Source organism: Dipodomys merriami, unplaced genomic scaffold, assembly GCF_024711535.1.
Source record: "Dipodomys merriami isolate MVZ:Mamm:240054 unplaced genomic scaffold, mDipMer1.0.p SCAF_1, whole genome shotgun sequence".
Taxonomy (NCBI): Eukaryota; Metazoa; Chordata; class Mammalia; order Rodentia; family Heteromyidae; genus Dipodomys; species Dipodomys merriami.
In genome coordinates, this window is record NW_027202270.1 from 140382776 (window position 1) to 140402441 (window position 19666).

The 19666-nt window shown below is 39.8% G+C and overlaps 1 protein-coding gene across 5 annotated transcripts in view; it reads right to left on the reverse strand.

Annotated features, from left to right (window-relative positions):
• Kiaa0586 (KIAA0586 ortholog) overlaps positions 1–19666 on the reverse strand; it is a 130227-nt gene that overhangs the window by 100694 nt on the left and 9867 nt on the right. For 4 of the 5 annotated variants that reach the window (XM_070032601.1, XM_070032610.1, XM_070032592.1 and 1 more), the window contains exons 5-9: positions 11482–11656; positions 10237–10458; positions 7314–7467; positions 4147–4314; positions 1996–2116 (exon numbers count right to left, since the gene is read on the reverse strand). In XM_070032601.1, coding sequence (XP_069888702.1) covers positions 1996–2116; positions 4147–4314; positions 7314–7467; positions 10237–10458; positions 11482–11656 — 840 coding nt within the window. Of the gene's footprint in view, positions 1–1995; positions 2117–4146; positions 4315–7313; positions 7468–10236; positions 10459–11481; positions 11657–14729; positions 14874–19666 lie in introns of those variants that run through there. The other variant, XM_070032618.1, reaches the window with a different exon arrangement.

Below are 19666 nucleotides of genomic sequence, written 5' to 3' on the forward strand. Positions count from 1 at the left end.
AGTTCTCTAAAAAATCCATTTATAAGCTGGGTGCCAGGAGCTTTCTCCTCTAATGCTAGCTACTCAGGAGGCTGAGATCTCAAAGCCAGCCCAAGCAGAAAAGTCTGTGAGAGACTTATCTCAAATAAAGCACCAAAAAAGCCAAAAGTAAAGCTGTGGTTCAAGTGGTAGAGCACTAGCCTTGAGCAAAAAAGCTCAGGGACAGTTACCAGGCCCTAAGTTTAAGTCGCAGGACTGGAGCAAGCATTCACGCATGCACACACAATCCCAATAGTGTTTGTTACTATTTGACCTAACTTATGTGAGTTCAGTAAGGAATTTCACAGGTTTCAAACACTGGTAGTAGTTTAACCTTTCAGCCACTTGAGTTAGTGATGCCAGTTAAGGCAAAGAAGATTGTGGCCAGTAAATTTTATAAACTGGTAAGTTACACCATGTTCCTGGGAATCCAGAGGGTCATGCACATAAACAGGGCTATGTGCATCCCCAGAGAAGTTCAAATCATTCAAATCTGCTGACTTCCAGGCTCTGTGCAAGGAGGAAATGAAGGTTAGCACAGACTTACACAATGTCCCAATACACAGCCCTGTTTTCCACCCTCCCCAAACCTACAAACCCACAGGCAAAAGAGACTTAGTCCAAGGTAAGGAAATCTCCAATCATTAGCAGGCTAAACTACAGACTTCAGTAAACACATGTGACAACCAGGCTTTATAGAACTGGTCCAGGAAACCACTAAGCAAGCAGCAAGAAAAGTAGTAGTTCAGCAAACAACAAACTCTGATAGGTGGAAGAATTGGACTTGTAGTGTTCAGTTTCAACAATGATACATACAAAGGAATAACAAAAGATAATCCCCCCAAACAAATAAAGCAGTCAATAGAAACTGTTCTTGAGAAATCCCAAATATTAAAGACTATAAGATAGCTACTATTAAAGAAACCAGTTCAAACCAAAAAAAAAATAAAGACATGCTAGCATCAAAAGCTCTAATTAAATCAAAGACTTTTTAATATATATTTTTATTTTTTAAATATTTTTATTTTTTAATATTTTATATTTTTTTATTGTAAAGATACTGTACAGAGAGGGGTTACAGTTACATGAGTCAGATAATGAGTACATTTCCTATTGAGCATTGTTACCCACTCAAATCAAAGACTTTTTTTTTTTTGGGTCCGGTCATGGGGGCTGAACTCTGGGCCTGAGTGCTGTCCTTCAGCTCTTCAGCTAAAGGCTAGTGCTCTACCACTTGAGCCACAGTGCCACTTCCGGCTTTTTTTCTTTTTGCTTATGTGGTGCTGGGGAATCGAACCCAGCGCCTCATGCATGCAAGGCAAGTGCTTACCACTGAGCCACCTTCCCAGCCCTCAAAGACTTTTTAAAAGCAACAATACAATTAAATTCATATAGAAACTTTAGAAATGTGAGCCAAGTGCCAGGGCAGTAGTTCATGTGTAATCTCAGGTGCTTAGAAGCAAAGAATGTGAAGAGAGCAGTTTAAGGTCAGCATGGATAAAAAGCAGTGAGAGTATCTCAACAAAATTCTGGGCATGGGGGCTGAGAAGGTGGCTTAGTGGTAGAGCGCTTGCCTTGTATGCATGAGGCCCTGGGTTCGATTCTTCAGCACCACATAAGCAAAAAGAAAAAAGCCGGAAGTGGTGCTGTGGCTCAAGTGGTAGAGCGCTAGCCTTGAGCTGAATAGCTGAGGGACAGCGCCCAGGCCCAGAGTTCAGACCCCACGACCGGACCCAAAAAAAAAAAAAAAAAAATTCTGGGCATGGAGCTAAATGCTTGTAATCCTAGTTATGCAAGAAGCTTATAAGAGGATCAAGCAAACCCAAGCCAAAAAAAAAAAAGCAAGAAACCTTCGCTTAGCAAATACAAGGTATATCACCCTCCCACACACACACCAAAAAAAAAGATTAAAAAAATGAAAGAAATTTAAACAAAACTCTTTTCAGTATAGATTTCATTTTAATCACTTGTTTTTACCTGTTTCTTTTCTCAGGAGTCCATGCCAAACTTGACCCTAGTGAAGACTTTTCTGATGATTCACTTTTTCTTGTCAAAAAATCATTATTATTCAATATTTGTTCTAATAATCTTCCATGTCCTGCAATATAAAAATATAATATCGTTTCTGCTTCATTTAACATCTTACATTTTTTATACTCTGGCTTAAGTTAGCCAGTTCACCAGAGAACTGCGATGGTTTATGTTCCCCATACTTCATGTGTTAGAACTTAAGCCTCAGTCACCTGTTAGCAGTATGAGAGACGGCACCTTCAGGAGGTGACAAGGTAATTAGGATAATCTATGGACTAATCTAGCTATGGACTAATAGGTTATCAAAGGAATGATCTGGTTATAAAACCAAGCTGTTTCTGGCTGGCTTGCTTTCTCCCCATGCCATGACCCAGCAGGAAGGGGGCTGGATTCCATCCCCATGCTATTGTACTTCCAGAAGCATTTCATTATAAAGTATGCAACTCATAGGATTCAATTATAGCATCTGAAAACAGATTCAGACAAAAATGTAGACTATATACTCACCACAAAAAAATCTTAGAATTTTTATCTCATAAAACTATATTTGTAAAAAATTTGAATTATATGAGCATAAAGTCTACATTTATCTCCATCATAAACATAAATCTCATGAACACAAAGATCAGCAAAGTGGACTATTTTTAGGTTGGTGAAAAGGATATAGCTGAGCATCAATGGTTGTAATCCTAGCTTCTCAGGAAGCTGAGATCTGGAGGATCACAGTTTGTGGTTAGCTCTGGCAGAAAAACTTGTGAGACCCCTTCACAACCAAGAGCTGGGTGCAGTAGCATGCACCTGACATTCCAGCTACAATGGGAAGCCTAAAATAAAAGGACTGAAGCCCAGGCATTCACCCAGGCAGGAAGCAAGAGCCTATTTCAAATATAATGACTGTAACAGAACACCTGACTCCCCAAACCTCCAAATTCAAACTCCAGTTCTGCAAGGAAAAAAAAAAAGATGAATATGTTTCTTCACAACAACAATTAGCCCTTCCCATAAGTCTTGTTTTTAATATGCCTACAAAACAATTGTTTTTGGTGGCTTTCTTTTTTTGTTTTATCTAAGACTGGGACTTGAATTCCTGATTTGATGCTTTCACTCCCTGGCTGACCCCTACCACCTCACTCTAACCCCTGATTTTGTTTTTTATTAAAGACTATCTTCTAAAGTCTTAAAGCTTACCTAAGGTAACACTTGAATGTGTTCAAATGATTCTAAGAATAAAGGCCTACAGCTTAATACTTGCACCTGCTCTTATTAGAAGGGCTACATTTAAAGCTTTGTGGCATATTATTATTGTATCTATTTATTTATTTAAAGTCAGAAAAACCTCTTAATCTTCACAATGATAGTCATCATTATATTAACCTACATTGCTTATGTAGATTACATTGCTTATGTATGACCTTTAACAATAAAACTATTTTTTACAAATGGGGTGATATGTACATTTCTTTCCTTTTGCTTAGTATCAGCTGTTCCCTTTCTCATTCTCTCCCTCTCATCACTGCCCTTGAGTTGCTTAATTTACTTTCATCAATGTCCAGTGCAGCTGATGGCCCCCTCTGCTGTATATTTTCACCCACTTTCCACTGATTCTGTATAGCACATTATTATCTCAAGCCAGTTATAAAAGTTCTTGTTCTCTATTTTAAAAGTACATATATTAGCACTTTCTCCAGATGAACATGGTGATGTGATTATTGAAATTCACACCTACAATCAATATAAAGAAACATGTTCTAAAGCGATCTGTCTTATCTTCAGCAAAACACTATTTCATTAATATCAAAACGTGCTCATTAAAGGTATAAGTAACAACCTGTAGGAGATAGAATAATTATAAAATGTACATCTTCAACTCCTATAAAGAAACTCGATTTAACTGCTAAGTACCTTTTTAAAAAAAAAAATATAGAAAGTAAGCTAGGTGCTAGTGGCCCAGACCTATAATCTAAGTCTCTCATGAGGCTGTATCAGAAGGACCTAAGTTCGAGGCTAGCCCAAGCTCTGTCTCGAAAATAACTAATAACGTCCCTAATCTGAATAGCTACAGTAAAAGTTGGGTGCTAATCATACTTGGTTTCTTACCTCTATAACCTGACATTGCCATATTTTCTTTTTCTTCCATAGGGTTTTCTTTCTTGGATATCTCCTCATCCCTTGACACAGGTATAGGAGCAAACCTGCGCGGTGCTGGTGTTTCTAAAGGAGATTTCTGTTCCTCAAAGCCCTTATCTTCAACTTCCTTTAAAGGTACTTTAATAGAAAATAACAAGGATGATTGAAGATTAAATATGGCCAATTTAGTTTACTTGCATGTACAGAAGTAGAACAATTAAACCTGTTGAAATTGTTTTATAAAGGAAGAGAGGAATATGGAGAGTACATATGCTAATAAACATATGCTAATAAAAAGAATATATTTAAATTATTTCTTTAAGCTTTAAATTATAACATATAATTCTTTTATCTTTAAAATTAAAACCAGCCAGGCTCTGTTGGTTCACATCTGTAATCTTAGCACTTGTGAGGTTGAGACACAGAGGAATGAAGCTCAAGGCCAGCCTGGGTAGAAAAGTCCTAGAGACTCCATCTTCAAAATAACCAGTAAAAAGCCAGGCCCAATTCGATCTGAGATATGACAAATTATACAGGATTGTAGATATTCACACACAGTGAGACCAGATACTCTTAGGAGAGAAACACAAAGGTGCAATGCCTAAGTTTCTCTTTATATTTATATAAAATAATATACATACTGAAATGAACTCCAAGATATGGAAACAAGAGATGTCTGCTTTTTTTTTTTTTTTTGTCGGTCGTGGGGCTTGAACTCTGGGCCTGGGCGCTGTCCCTCAGCTCTTCAGCTCAAGGCGAGCGCTCTACCACTTGAGCTACAGCGCCACTTCCGGTTTTCTGGTGGTTTATTGGAGATAGGAGTCTCACGGTCTCTCCTGCCCCGGCTGGCTTTGAACCGCGATCCTCAGATCTCAGCCTCCTGAGTAGCTAGGATTACAGGCGTGAGCCACCAGCGCCCGGCTTGATGTCTGCTTTTTTGTTTTTAGTTTTTGATGATTCTATCTACTTTACCTTATGTATGGTATATTCACATGTATATCTTCTGGAGTATAGGGAGAGTGCACAGAACTTGACGGGGAACGAGGCAGCATAGTGCAGCAGTGGAGCTAACTGGACATTAATGAAAGTGAACTATACAACTCATGGGTAGAGACAGGAGGGAGGGACTGGGAGAAAATGAGGGAACAATAGACACTGTACCAAAGGAAATGTACTTATTACTTGACTCACGTAATTTCTCTGTATATCATCTCTATAATAATAACAATTAATTTTTTTAAAAAGCCAGGCTAGAAGAATGGGTCAATGAACAGAACACCCAAGAAACAAAAAGAGCTGAGCAAAAACACAAGGTCTGAGTTCAAACACCAGCATCACAATAACAACAACAACAACAATAATAATAATAACCAAATATGTAGAAAGAACTTCATCATTACTAGAAATAAGAAAGAAGACTATAAATACTTTACACTTCAAGTCAGATACAAGAAGAAATGTAATACTCAATTCTGTTAGACATTTTTGATGGCAATGAAAACTGATAAACCATCTGGAAATATTTATTAATCATTCTTGAGAATTACACTAAGTAAGTAACATAAAAGAAAAAATGTTAAAGATACTGATGTTTTTTTATGATGTTATTAAGAAAGAAAAAACCCTAAAACTGTCCAAGAAGAAACTGTTTAAGAAAATTATGGAATAATTATTCAACACATCACTCTTTTAGTCATTAAAAGTTAAAATTATAGGATACGGGTGCAGCTCAGTGGTAGATTACTTGGCTAGCATGCACAAGTTCCCAGGGTCAACCTCTAGCACCAAAAACAAATTTACTGTTAAAAAGATAACTACAGACAACATAGAAAATACTTTGAAATACTAATAAAGTATTTATAAATCTATAATATATGTACTCAAGAAAAGCATAAAAAAGTAGAAGTTAATTTGTTGATCTTTTTTCCTTTTTTTTAAGTCTGGGAATGTGAACTCATGGCCTTGAGCTTGCTAATCAGGCACTCTACCACTGGGACAATCCCTCCAAGCCCTTTCTGCCTTCATGATTTTTGCCAGTCCTGGGGTTTGAACTCAGGGCCTGGGCACTGTCTCTGAGCTTCTTTTGCTCAAGGCTAGCACTCTACCACTTGAGCCACAGTGCCACTTCTGGCTTTTTCTGTTTATGTGGTACTGAGGAATTGAACCCAGGGCTTCATGCATGCTAGGCAAGCACTGTACCGCTGAGCTACATTCCCAGACCAAACCTTCATGATTAAAAAAAATAATAATAAACTCTGACTTGTGATCCACATGCCTGGACCATTATGATATTTCTGTTTTCAACTCCTATGTAACAGGGATGACAGGTGCACAGAACTGCACCCAGTATTTTATTAGATGAGACAGGGTCTTGTGAATTTTTTTTTTTTTTTGAGGTCTGGTCATGGGGACTGAACTCGGGGCCTGGGCGCTGTCCCTCAGCTCTTCAGCTCAAGGCTAGCGCTCTACCACTTGAGCCACAGCACCACTTCCGGCTTTTTTCTTTTTGCTTAAGTGGTGTTGAGGAATCGAACCCAGGGCCTCAGGCATGCAAGGCAAGCGCTACCACTGAGCCACCTTCCCAGCCCCGGTCTTGTGAATTTTTGACCTAGTTGGCCTCAAACCTTAATTCTCCCAATTTCAGTCTCCCAATTAGCTAGGATTAAAGTGTAAGCCCACTATACCCTACTAATCTGTTGAATTTTTAAAATACTTAGTTTTCTTTATATTTGTTAAGTAATACAAATGAAGAAATTAATTCAGTATACAAATACCTAAAAGACATGTTCCCCTTTAAAACTCAAGTTGGCCTTTTCTTTCCTTTCTGCTCCATCATACCCTCCCCACAACAGGCTGATACTTCTAAAATCATGAGCCAAAATAAACTCATCCTCCTTTAAAATAAATAAATAAATAAGAAGCTAAGAATTGGAGGTTCATGCTTGTAATCCTAGCTATTAATTAGAACAATAAATTTGGATGTGATCCATAGTCTGAACAAGTCTCAAACAACCTGAGAAAAGATTTGCTTTTATAAAACAAAGACATGTATAAGTAAATTTCTAATCATTAGTGTTCATATTTATAGCATGAAGGACATTCCTAGCTACTACTCAAGACGAAGTAAATATTTCTACCTTGTTTAGAAGCAAAGGTCTTATGTGAAGATAGACTGCTGCTGCTAACATGAGCTTGTTCTGGAATGTCGGAACGCATTTCCATTGCTCTGGAGAGGGGCAGGCTAGCAGGCTGAAAATTATTGGTCTTCAGTGCAGCACTAATAAATTGAGTCTAGAAGAAATAAAGTTATTTTGTTAATTTCAAATACTGTTTGAGTCAGGTGATAAAATCTATTGAGATTAGCAGACTTAAAAATATATTTAATAAACAATAAGAATCTATTCTTATATAGCAACCATCACAGTAGGTGTAGCAGAGATGGCATTAGAAGGATGTGTTTAGATCACAGTTCCAGGACAGCTAGGGGAAAGAGGTAGCTAAACCCCATCTCAACAATGACAACAACACTAAAGCCTGGTGTGATGGTACACACCCTCAGGTATGTGGGAAGCATAAAGGAGAATTTTGGTCAAGGCCAGTTAAAGAAAAAATGACTCAGAAAAATAAAAAGATCTAGGAGGGTGTCTCAAATGGTACACTGCCTGCTGAGCAGATGCAAGGCCCTGAGTTCAAACCCCAGTACTGCAAAACAACAACGAAAAAAGAACAGGAAGAAAATCTAAAAATATCAATAGTTCTGCTAATATCCCTCTATATAAGTTGAATGTTTAAGATTTAACATTAACTAAGATGCCTGTATTACCAGAACTGGCAATATAAACAAATCACTGCTATAAAAATGGTATGGACAAATCAGGAGTGAAGTCTCACGCCTACAATCCTATATAATTGGGAGGCTGAGATTGAGAGAACCACAGTTTGAAGTCAGCCTGAATGAGAAATTGAGAAACCCCATCTCAAACAATAAAATGCTGAGCTGGTGTTATGTACCTATAATTCTAGCTACATTGAAGTATAAGTAAGAAGACTGGCTGACCTAGGCAAAAAGGAAGACCCTACTGGGGGGGAAATTTTCTGAAGCAAGGCCTTGCATAAACAGTGATCAAGAGAGCACTGTGTTTGCTCTAGGAAAGGAATGTCATCTAAAGACTTGATTTCTGCCTTTCAGTAACTCTAAAGCTTAGTTAGTCAGTATTGTCATGGAAGACAATATTCACTGCTTCTATTCTCAGGATGGTCAAGCTGGGTGCCAGTGGCTCATGTAATCCTAGAGGCTGAGATCTGAGGATCACGGTTCAAAGCCAGCTTGTGAGATGTGAGACTTTTATCTCCAATTAACCACCAGAAAACTGGAAATGGTGCTGTGGCTCAAGTGGTAGAGTGCTAGCCTTGAGCTAGTGCTGGGTCAGCACTCAGGCCCAGAATTTAAGCCCCACAACCCCCCCCCACACACACACACACACACAAAGTAGCTCAAGTCTTCTTAATGATCTGAGTGCCAGATGTGGAATAGTTTCCCCATTGTTCTTGCACAGATATTGAAGGAAAAAATATATAGGAGTATTTTATGTATTTTTCCTAGTTTTGATTAGTACTTTCATAAATAGTACTACCTGCTCAAGAAGACCATAGACTATCATTTATTTAGTTTATAAAATGTTGATAGATAATATACTCAAGATCAGAACATCATACCTTTTAAGTGTAGATAAAGGCTGTTGATTCTAAGATTTTTGATCAATACCATCAAAAAACCTTTTCAGTTGACATGCTGTAAATTTTATTGACTATGTCCATCAGTGGCAGTCCCTGCCTAAGAAGAGTTACATTCCTACTTCTGTGAGAGAAGGGTATATAACGCAACGTGAAACATTTGCCCTCATTTTGTTTTAAATTACAAACGAATGTCCTCAGAACTGGATTTTCTTTCTCTCAAAATTAAAACTTTTTGTTGTTGTTTTGGATTTAATAAAGTATTGCTAGCTGAAGCCAGTCTGACATGGGAAGAGATGTCAGACTGATGAGAGTGTGCAGCCTGATTAAAACCAAACCCTGAACCCTTTTAAGAAAAAATAAAACATTTTACATGCTCTTTAAAAACAAAAGTAAAATAAGATAAAATGTTGTCAAGGTTGCAATTGCTTATTTGGGAATTCTGATTGCTGAACACAGCTTCTAAAAGGAAATTTCTGAGCTGGGCACTGGTGGCTTATACCTATAAGCCCAGCTACTCAGGAGACTGAGATCTGAGAATCACAGTTCCAAGTCAGACTGGGCAGGAAAGTCTCTGAGACTCTAATCTCTAATAAACCACCAAAAAACAGGAAGTAAAACTATGGCTCAAAGTTGTAGAGGGCTAGCCTTAGCAGAAGAGCTGAGGGCCAGCGCCCAAGCCCTGAGTTCATGAGTTCAAGTCCCACAACTGACAAAAAAGAAAATTTCTGAAGCACAAAAGGCTGAGATCATGGATCAAGTGGTAGACCTGCCCAGCAAGTGCAAAGCTAAAATCAAACCGCAGTAAGTAAAAAACAAAGAAACTCAAGTGATGTGAACAAAAATACTGAAAAAGGACAGAAAAGATCTCGTAGGAGACGCCTCACAGAACTAGTGATATTTGAACCAGACTATGCAGTCTTCATATAGAGGAACAGTCTTCATATGATGAACAAGAAAATCATAATTCAAGGAATTAAGCTGCCGGGCGCCAGTGGCTCACACCTGTAATCCTAGCTACTCAGGAGGCTGAGATCTGAGGATCATGGTTCAAAGCCAGCCTGGGCAGGAAAGTCCGTGAAACTCTTATCTCCAATAAACCACTAGAAAACCAGAAGTGGTGCTGTAGCTCAAATGGTAGAGTGCTCACCTTGAGCTGAAGAACTTAGGGACAGTGCTCAGGCCCAGAGTTCAAGCCCCACAACCAAAAAAAAAAAAAAAAAAAAGAAAGAAATTAAGCTGATAGAATCTATAAATCATTGCAATAACTACTGAATATTAACCCAGAGGCACATCATGGAATGCATACCTGCTTTATATATTTACCTGAATATCTATTTGTTGTTGCTGTAGTTTTTCAAGTTGCTTAAAGTGCTGCTCCATTAGCACACTTATTTGTTTTTCATGATCATGACAGTGTAGTTTGTTTTGATTATTCTGAATGCTTGTTTGCTGCTCCGTAACCCATTGCAAGTTTTTATCAGTCTCTTGTAATTTATTAAGTAATTCTGTAACAGAATTAACTTTGGCTTCCAAATCACTATGTACCTGAAACAATAAAAGTATCACCATGATATTTATAGAAAAATACAGAAATTATAGTCAATTACTAGAAAGGTTATTTATAGCAATTAATATTAAGAAACTAATTAAAAATTTTGTCCACTAAATCTCTGATGATCTGGTGACTTTGCTTTTAGAGTCATAGAAGTAAAAAGCAGGTTTTAGGCTTATGTTTCTTTCATAAAAAAATAAACATACCACTTGGCATTGGTGGCTCACACCTGTAATCCTAACAACTCAGGAGGCTGAGATCTGGGAATTACAGTTCAAAGCCAGCTCGAGTAAATTGTGCTCAGCGACAGCACCCAGCCCTTGCCCCAGGATCAGCACTAGATAGATAAGATAGATAGATAGATAGATAGATAGATAGATAGATAGATAGATAGATAGATAGATAGATAGACAGACAGACAGACCAAATTTGCCACACAAAATTTTACAATGCCAAGATAAGGACACTTACATGGACAAAGAAAAGGAAAAAGTAAAACAATGTAGCTCTTGATTTTCCCCACTGTAAGACAAGTTAACTCAGCAGCTGTAAATTTTAATGTTGGCTCTGTCACCTGTTAGCTCTAAAATCTGTGTCTTCTCCAACCTACTTCTGTTTCTTTTTATCTCTATTCCTTCTGTCTAGTATTCATAGTAGCTCTCAAATAAGGATGAATGGACTCAGGATGTGGCTCAGTGGTGAAGAACTTGTCTAGCATGACAAGGGCCCTGTTTTCAATTCTTGAAAAAAGGATCAATGAACTACTGAGGCTGTCCAGAACCCAGGGGTTTTCTTGGATGTGGGCTTTCAGTACTACAAGTTGTTGTAGATTCACTAGTGCCATCACAACAGTGGAGGTAATTTTCATAAGTCCTGAGAAGTAACACACAACAACCAATACAAAAATTCTTTCACACTGTAACTAGAATGTTCTTAGTCTATACCTGGGCACAGTCATTTACAGTATCAGTTCTTTGCTGACATGTCATCAGGTGTTTCTGAGGAGAAAGACATACCTTTATCAGTGGAGCTGCTGTTGCAATGGCCGCCGCAGTGGCTGCAGCCACAGTCGTAGCTGAATCAATTCCACTGGGCGAAGTTCTAGCCTCCTGGGTAACAGCATCCTTTTCAGCACCTGCATTTTCTAAAAGGTGTACCTTTACTTCCTTAGAAACAGGCATGCTTTGAACTCTACAAATAAAATAGCAATAGAAATATATTTAGTAGGCTAAATTGAACCATTTCAAGAAATACATACAAATGCTCATCTACTATTAACTCAAGTTACTTAGTTAACAAATTAGTAAGACAAGTACTTAAGAACTAAAGAAATAAGATGCTAATTCTTTGAAGGCAGTGATGCTACCTTGAAAAATAAGATATAAAAAAGGCATCTCAGCCAGGCACTGGTGGCTCACACCTGTAATCTAGCTACTCAGAAGGCTGAGATCTGAGGATCATGGTTCAAAGCCAGCGCAGGCAGGAAAGTCTAATAAACCACCATAAAACCAGAAGTGGTGCTGTGGCTCAAGTGGTAGAGTGCTAGACTTGAACTGAAGAGCTGAGGGACAGTGCCCAGGCCCAGAGTTCAAGCCCCACAACTGACCAAAAAAAAAAAAAAGGCATGGCCACAGATACAAAGACACATAAATCAAACTGCTCAAATTTATTTTCTTTCTTTTTAGTTGGCTGTGGGCTTGAACTCAGGATCTGGGGCGCTGTCCCTGAGATCTTCTGCTCAAGGTTAGCACTCTACCACCTTGAGCCACAGCACTACTTCCAGTTTTTTGGTGATTAATTGGAGATAAGAGTCTCACAGCCTTTCCTTCTGGCTGACACTGAATTGAGTAGCTAGGATTATAGGTGTGAGTCACCAGTGCCTGACTAAGATGTTCAAATTTAAAACGAGCAAGTTCTAAGAATTCAAATACCAAATTTTACTCCCAAAGGTGATTGCTGTTTGTGTTAAATCACTGATAATTTTATCCTCTGAATACTTATAGGAGAATTATAAAATTAGTGGGTAGGAGTATTGTTCAATGGTAGAATACATGCTTAGCATGCATTAAAACATTCCAATCTATACTCTGCACGTGCAAAAAAAGGATAACATTAACAATGAAATTTTGACTACCATTTTTCCAGCATTATAGAAGTACAATCGTTTTTTCTGTTTGTTTGTTTTTTGTTTTTTTGGGTCAGGTCGTGGTGCCTGAACTCTGGTCCTAGGTGCTGTCCCTCAGCTCTTCAGCTCAAGGCTAGGGCTCTACCACTTGAGCCACAGCGCCACTTCCGGATTTTTTCTTTTTGCTTATGTGGTGCTGAGGAATCGAACCCAGGGCCTCATGCATGCAAGGCAAGCACTCTACCACTGAGACACCTTCCCAGCCCTAGAAGTACAATTGTTTATGTATAATATCGCAATCATGTTTTAATATATACGTAACACTGTGAAAACAACAATCACAATCAAGCAAATTAACATACCCATCATCTTCGTTATTTGTGTAGATGGGAACATTTATCATCTTCCCTCAGCAATTAACTACAGCCACTATGCTATACTACAGAGCTCTAGAACTTACTCATCCTAACTGAAGTTCTACCTTTTGGTCAATATCTCCCTATTCTTCACTGTACCCATGGAACCACCAATCTTGTCTCTTTCTGTTAATTCAGCTCTTTCAGAATACACATATAAATGAAATTATGTGGTAACTGTCATTCTATAATTTGCTTAATGCAAAGTCCCCAAGAGAAACTATTAGAAGTGGGGCTGGGAAGGTGGCTCAGTGGTAGAGCGCTTGCCTTGCATGCCTGAAGCCCTGGGTTCGATTCCCCAGCACCACATAAGCAAAAAGAAAAAAAGCCGGAAGTGGTGCTGTGGCTCAAGTGGTAGAGTGCTAGCCTTGAGCTGAAGAGCTGAAAGACAGCGCCCAGGCCTAGAGTTCAGGCCCCACGACTGGACCCAAAAAAAAAAAACAAAACTATTAGAAGTATAATGTTGGAATCTAGTTCATTTAGAATTCATTAATAAATGCCATCCAATTCATTTAAATGGGTGCCAAACACATCATTAAAAATCTTTGAAAAGATGGGCATGAATGGCTCATGACTGTAATCCTAGCTATTCAGGAGGCTGAGATCTGATGATAGCAGTTCAAAGCCAACCAGGGCAGGAAAGGCCATGAGCCTCTTACTCTCCAATTAACCACCAGAAAATGAAGTAGTGCTATGTCTCAAAGTGGTAGATTTCTAGCCTCGAGCAAAAGAGTTCTGGTAGAGTGCTTGCTTTGCATGCATGAGGCCCTGGGTTCGAAAAACAAGCCAGAAGTGGCACCGTGGCTCAAGTGGTAGAGCGTTAGCCTTGAGCTGAAGAGCTGAGGGACAGTGCCCAGGCCCAGAGTTCAGGTCCCACAACAGACAAAAAAAAAAAAAAAAAAGAAAAAAAGAAAAGAAAAGAAAAAGTTTTCAGGGATAGCACCTAGGCCCCTAGTTCAAGCCCCACAACTGACAAAAAAAAAAAAAAAACCTTGACTAAAAATGAGCCTATCTAAGCAGTGTTGGTTTACACCTGTAAGCCTAGCTATTCAAGAGGTTGTGATCTGGAGAATTATGGTTTAACACTAGCTGATGGAGAAAAGTCCATGAGATTCCAAAATAAAGAGCAAAAAGCTAGGCTAAAGTTGTGGCTCAAATGGTAGAGTGCCAGCCATAAACAAGCAAGCTGAGTAGACATCAGGACCTAAGCTAAAAGCACCAGTATCAGCAAATAAGTTGAGGAATGAGTCTAGTAAACAAGAAGGCATTTAGCTAAATATTTAAAATAACAACAACGAACAACCACTGGCCAATCTTGTTCAATATTTGGTCAATGCAATGAAACTAGAGAATTTCTAGGTAAGCCTAGGTGAAACAAGTGGTAGTGGAAATACATTCTATCTTCATCTGCTGAATTTCTTCCTTTGATATTCGTGTGTGTGCATGCACATGCACATGTGTCTGTACCCTGAACTCAGGGTCTCAGTTCTTCATGCTCTGAGTCACAGCTTATTTACCACCACAGCTGACTTTCTAACCACTTGAGCCACACCTCTAGTCTGGTTAACTGAAGATGGAATCTCAAAGACTTTTCTGCCTAGGCTGCCTTTGAACCTTGATCCTCTAGGTTTCAGCTTCATAAGTAGCTAGGATTATAGGCATGAGACACTAGTGCCCAGCCCCTTTCCTTGATTTTCAAAGGAACATGGAACTCTTAACTTACCCCTTTGTTGATGATAGTTCCCCATTCTTGCTAACAGCATCATTTTTCTCTGTGAGTCTCAAAATACTGAAGTTGTCTTGACTTGCCTGCTTCCCTTTTCACATCTAATTGAGTCATCAAGTTTTGTCAATTATTTCATCACAATTGCATGAGGCGTGTCATAGACTAGGGAGGTGGGAATCAGCTCATCCATCCCAATTCCCTAATTTGACATGAGGACACAGTGATCTTCAGAGTTAGTTCGATTTACTTGATCAGTCACAGATTTAGGAAGTGGCACAGTTAGAGCCCAGTCCCCACTAGAACTAGAACTTTCTCAGATTAGCACTTCTCACTTCTTACCTTTTCCTCTCTACTACAAAACTGCACCACTGCGTATTGTGTTCTTCCAGTTTTTACTTCCATAAAATCATCTCAGACATATGTTCCACCATTTACAAATCTATTTTTATGGAAACAATACGTTTAGTTTCTTTTTTTGGCTTTTTCTATATTCCATAATACTCTGGCCCTGTACTACTTTCATGTACAGACCTCCTCCTTCCTCAAACTGTCAGGAGACACACTTTTTCTCACTAAACACCAGAACAACAATGCATACACAGCTGACTTCAAGCTTTTTCTCTTTCCTTGAAACCATTTTCTACTCAACAACTACTACTTCTCTAAGTTGCAATATAAACCTTTATTCAATAAGCTTGTCTTCTAGGATCCACTATCCTGGTTGCTGGATGTTAGTGGCTCATGCCTGGAATCCTAGCTACTCAAGAGGCTGAGATCTGAGGATTGTGGTTTAAAGCCAGCCCAAGTAGAAAAGTCTGTGAAACTCTTATCTCCAATTAGCCACCCAAAATGCAGGAAGTAGAGCTCGAGTGATACAGGGCTAGTCTTGAGCAGAACAGCTTGGGGACAGTGCCCAGGTCCTGAGTTTAAGCTTCAGGACTCTCTCTCTCTCTCTCTCTCTCTCTCTCTCTCACACACACACACACACACACACACACACACACACACACATACACACAAAACAACAACAGCAACATTTTCTGTTGATCTCTTGCTCTGTTTTGTCTTTTTGCACTCACTGCCTATACATACACGTGATGCTGGATAATTAGCTATCCCCCCCATTTAAAAATTTGAATGGGGGCTGGGAAGGTGGCTCAGTGGTAGAGCGCTTGCTTTGCATGCATGAGGCCCTGGGCTCGATTCCTCAGCACCACATAAGCAAAAAGAAAAAAGCCGGAAGTGGCGCTGTGGCTCAAGTGGTAGAGTGCTAGCCTTGAGCTGAAGAGCTGAGGGACAGCACCCAAGCCCAGAGTTCAGGCCCCACTACCAGACCCCCCCCAAAAAAATAAATAAAATAAAAATTTGAATGGAACAATAATATATTGAATGCGGCGCTATTCCCTATCACAGTTGTAGTCACTTACTCCTGCATATATGTACATATTCTTTCCTTAGTTAAACTGAAAACAACCTGAACATCAATTAACAAAGGGCTGGCATATCACTGATGTTCAACGTACATTTAACCAACTGAAGGATAGTCCACCTTTAGTCCAGCTGATTAGGAGGCTGAGGCAGAAGGAGGACTTGAGCCCACAAGTCTAAGGCTAACCTAGGGTATACAGGAAAATCCTGTCTCAAAGAAACAAAAACACCACGCTTGGTGTTATATACCTATAATCCCAGTAATCAGGAGTTACTTACTCTTGACTAACAAGAAAAATAACATTATAAGGCTAGACAACAGCTTCTTTGTAAGCATTTTGTATTGTTGTTGGTGCTGTCCTTTTTTTTAATCAGTCGCGGGGCTTGAACTCTGGGCCTGGGCGCTGTCCCTCAGCTCTTCAGCTCAAGGCTAGCATTCTACCACTTGAGCCACGGCGCCACTTCCAGTTTTCTGGTGGTTTATTTGAGATAAGAGTCTCACTGACTTTCCTGCCCAGGCTGGGGTTGGCTTTGAACTGTGATCCTCACATCTCAGCCTCCTGAGTAGCTAGGGTTCCAGGCATGAGCCACTAATATCCAGCAACCAACATAGTGGATCCTAGAATACAAGCTTATTGAATAAAGGTTTATATTTGCAACAAGCGTGAGCCACTGGCGCCTGGCCTGCTGTTTGTTTTTTAAGATAGGGTCTCTCTATGTTGCCCAGGCTGGCCTGGGCAACTCACAATCCTGGGTCAGTCTGATCCTACCTTGGCTTCTGCATAACTGAGATTAAAGACAGGTGTGTACAACCATGCCCATTTCTTTCTTTCTTTTTCACAATGGAAAGGATACTTTATTAGGGTTTTGATCATACAGGAAATCCATGAGACAAAGGTGAATTGGACATTGATGGGTTTTTTTTTTCTATTTTGTAAAGAAATTTTAAGCCTCATGAATTTGCAAACAATCATAGTGGAAAAAAAGCTAGGCTGCATTTGAGGAAAAGATGTGGCTAACACTCAAAGAACTGTGCTTGGCCCTCAACATTTGCTATCTTAATCCTTGCCATAGCTCTCTATGGTATTCTAATAGGAAACAGGTCTGAGGTTACAGATCGGAGATCCTGACTTCACTGGATCCCTCCTATTGGTCACTAGGGAGAACAGAACTAGAGGCTGCACAGAGTAGCCCCTATGAGGCATGCTGCCTGGCCTTCATTTCCCTCCATGAGTGAGTGTAATTCCATCTCTGCCTCAGACACCATGTTCCCCATCAGCCCTGCTCCTCACTTCCAGTGGCTAGCTTACCTGTATTCACCAGTAGATTAAACTAAGGCAAGTTCCACAGTCTCAGTTACCAGTTTCCTGTACTAAGTAAGCTCCATACTTACAGTGAGGGGTCCTGTTGCAGTAGTTACACTACCTCCTGTAATAAAGCCCCTCTTGTTGCCTATACCTAAACGTATAGACTTAATGGTGAGACTAAACAAAAGGACACTAAGGCAGCACAGAACACATACATTAACTAACAGAGGAATATTAAAATACCAAATTCTCAGTATTTCTTGAGAGAATACATGCAAGACATGTTCTCAAGTCTGGAAGATCCAGAGACAAGGACAACATGCGGTTTACTGAGCTGCCTGGAAGACCAGCCAAATGAATTTCCTATCAATGAACTTCATTTACTTATTATCTACAGTCCTGGGAACAGAACCCAGGGCCCTGAGCATCCCTGGCAAGTGATCTGCCACTGAGCTTACATCCCCATTCCCCGATGAATTTTAAAATAAGGCAAATACTTTTTTGTAGGCTGCATCTTCCCATGAGCTAGCTCATGGCACCTCAGGCCTATGACTGACTCTAATTTCTTACAAGAAGGTTAAGTATATATAGCCTTACAGTAGGGGCATGGTACAACGTATCTGGTTTGTCTCAGTAGGGAACAAAACGGTCCAAAAAACAATCACGTAAGGTACATTGTTGAAAAATCCGAACTATTACATCAAGTTCAAAAAAGGGGGCATTTTAAACCAAGTTTGCTTGTACAATGATGAAATAGACAATTTATAAATACATAAATATCCATGCATACTTTTGCAGCAATAGCTACGGGAGGAATGCAGACTTTTAAAGGCCCATGTAGGCTGATTCCTTGTCATTCCAACTTCTACGTTGGCAATGGCAGGAATCGTGAGAGCTTCCATGCTGTCCCCCAGCTTCTTCTTTCTGCCTGCTGCCGGTGATGGAAAGGTGATAAATCTTCTGCCTTAGCTTTGATGCTTTTTCATTAATTCACTTCTGGTTGTAAACTGTGGCAGATCTTCCACTTCAATGTCTAGAAGATCTTTATTATAACTGCAGTGCAGGAAGAGGTGGTTGGCCCAGACCATGGAGAGGGACAGCAACTGGTCCAGGCGGCTGCCACCATCGGGCGGGTAGCAGTAGTCGGGCAGATGGCGCAGGATGAATTCCATGTGGCCTTCCATTGCTTCTCACGGCAGCGGCCGCCTCGCCGCCAACCATGACTCCTGCCGCTGCCGCCAAAGGCCGGACCTGTCCGCCGCCTTCCCGACAAGCACTGCTCCATGCCCATTTCTTTACAGGCATTTAAGATTTACTTTTTCCAATTACTAACCTAATGAATGCTTAGTGTAGTAAGTGTAAAGAGCACATATAGAACATGAATTTATTTATGAAGCACCCATAATTTAGGTTATTATGAAATAATTTTGACCCAAGAATTTTTTTTCCACACATCCTGCTTTGTACTAGGAAATGACACGAGGTCCGTTTTACTACAAGTAAACTATTACAAAGTATTTACAAGAAAATGTTACAGCTCTGCTTCAGGACCCTCTCTGCACAAGAACAAGGCTAAACTTCAGGGCATCTCTGAAGCTATTTTTGTTGTTGTTGTTGGTCGTGGGGCTTGAACTCTGGGCCTGAGTGCTCTCCAAAAAACCACTAGAAAAAAAAATGCAAGTGGTGCTGTAGCTCAAGTGGTAGAGTGCTGGCCTTGAGCTGAAGAGCGCAGGGACAGTGCCCAAACCCAGAGTTCAAGCTCCACAACCTACAAAAAAAAAAAAGTTTCACAGACTTTCCTGCCCAGGCTGGCTTTGAACTGCAATCCTCAGATCTCAGCCTTTTGAGTAGCTAGGATTACAGGCGTGAGCCACTGGCACCCAGCTTATGACTGTCAGTTCTATCTCCAAATCAATTTAAAAATCTATCTACTGCATTACAATACAGAATGGCTTATACTCTTACCCAACCTTCCCAATGTATTCAGGACCAATTTAATCCATCTCAAAAGATTTCTGAAGCTGGGGTACCAGTGGTTCATACCTATAATCTCAGCTACTCAGGAGGCTAAGATCTAAGAATCACAGTTCAAAGCCAGTCTGGGCAGGAAAGTCAAAGAGACCCTTACATCCAATTAACCACACACAAAACAAACAACCCCAGAAGTGAAACTGTGACTAAAGTCTAAAGTGCTAGAGT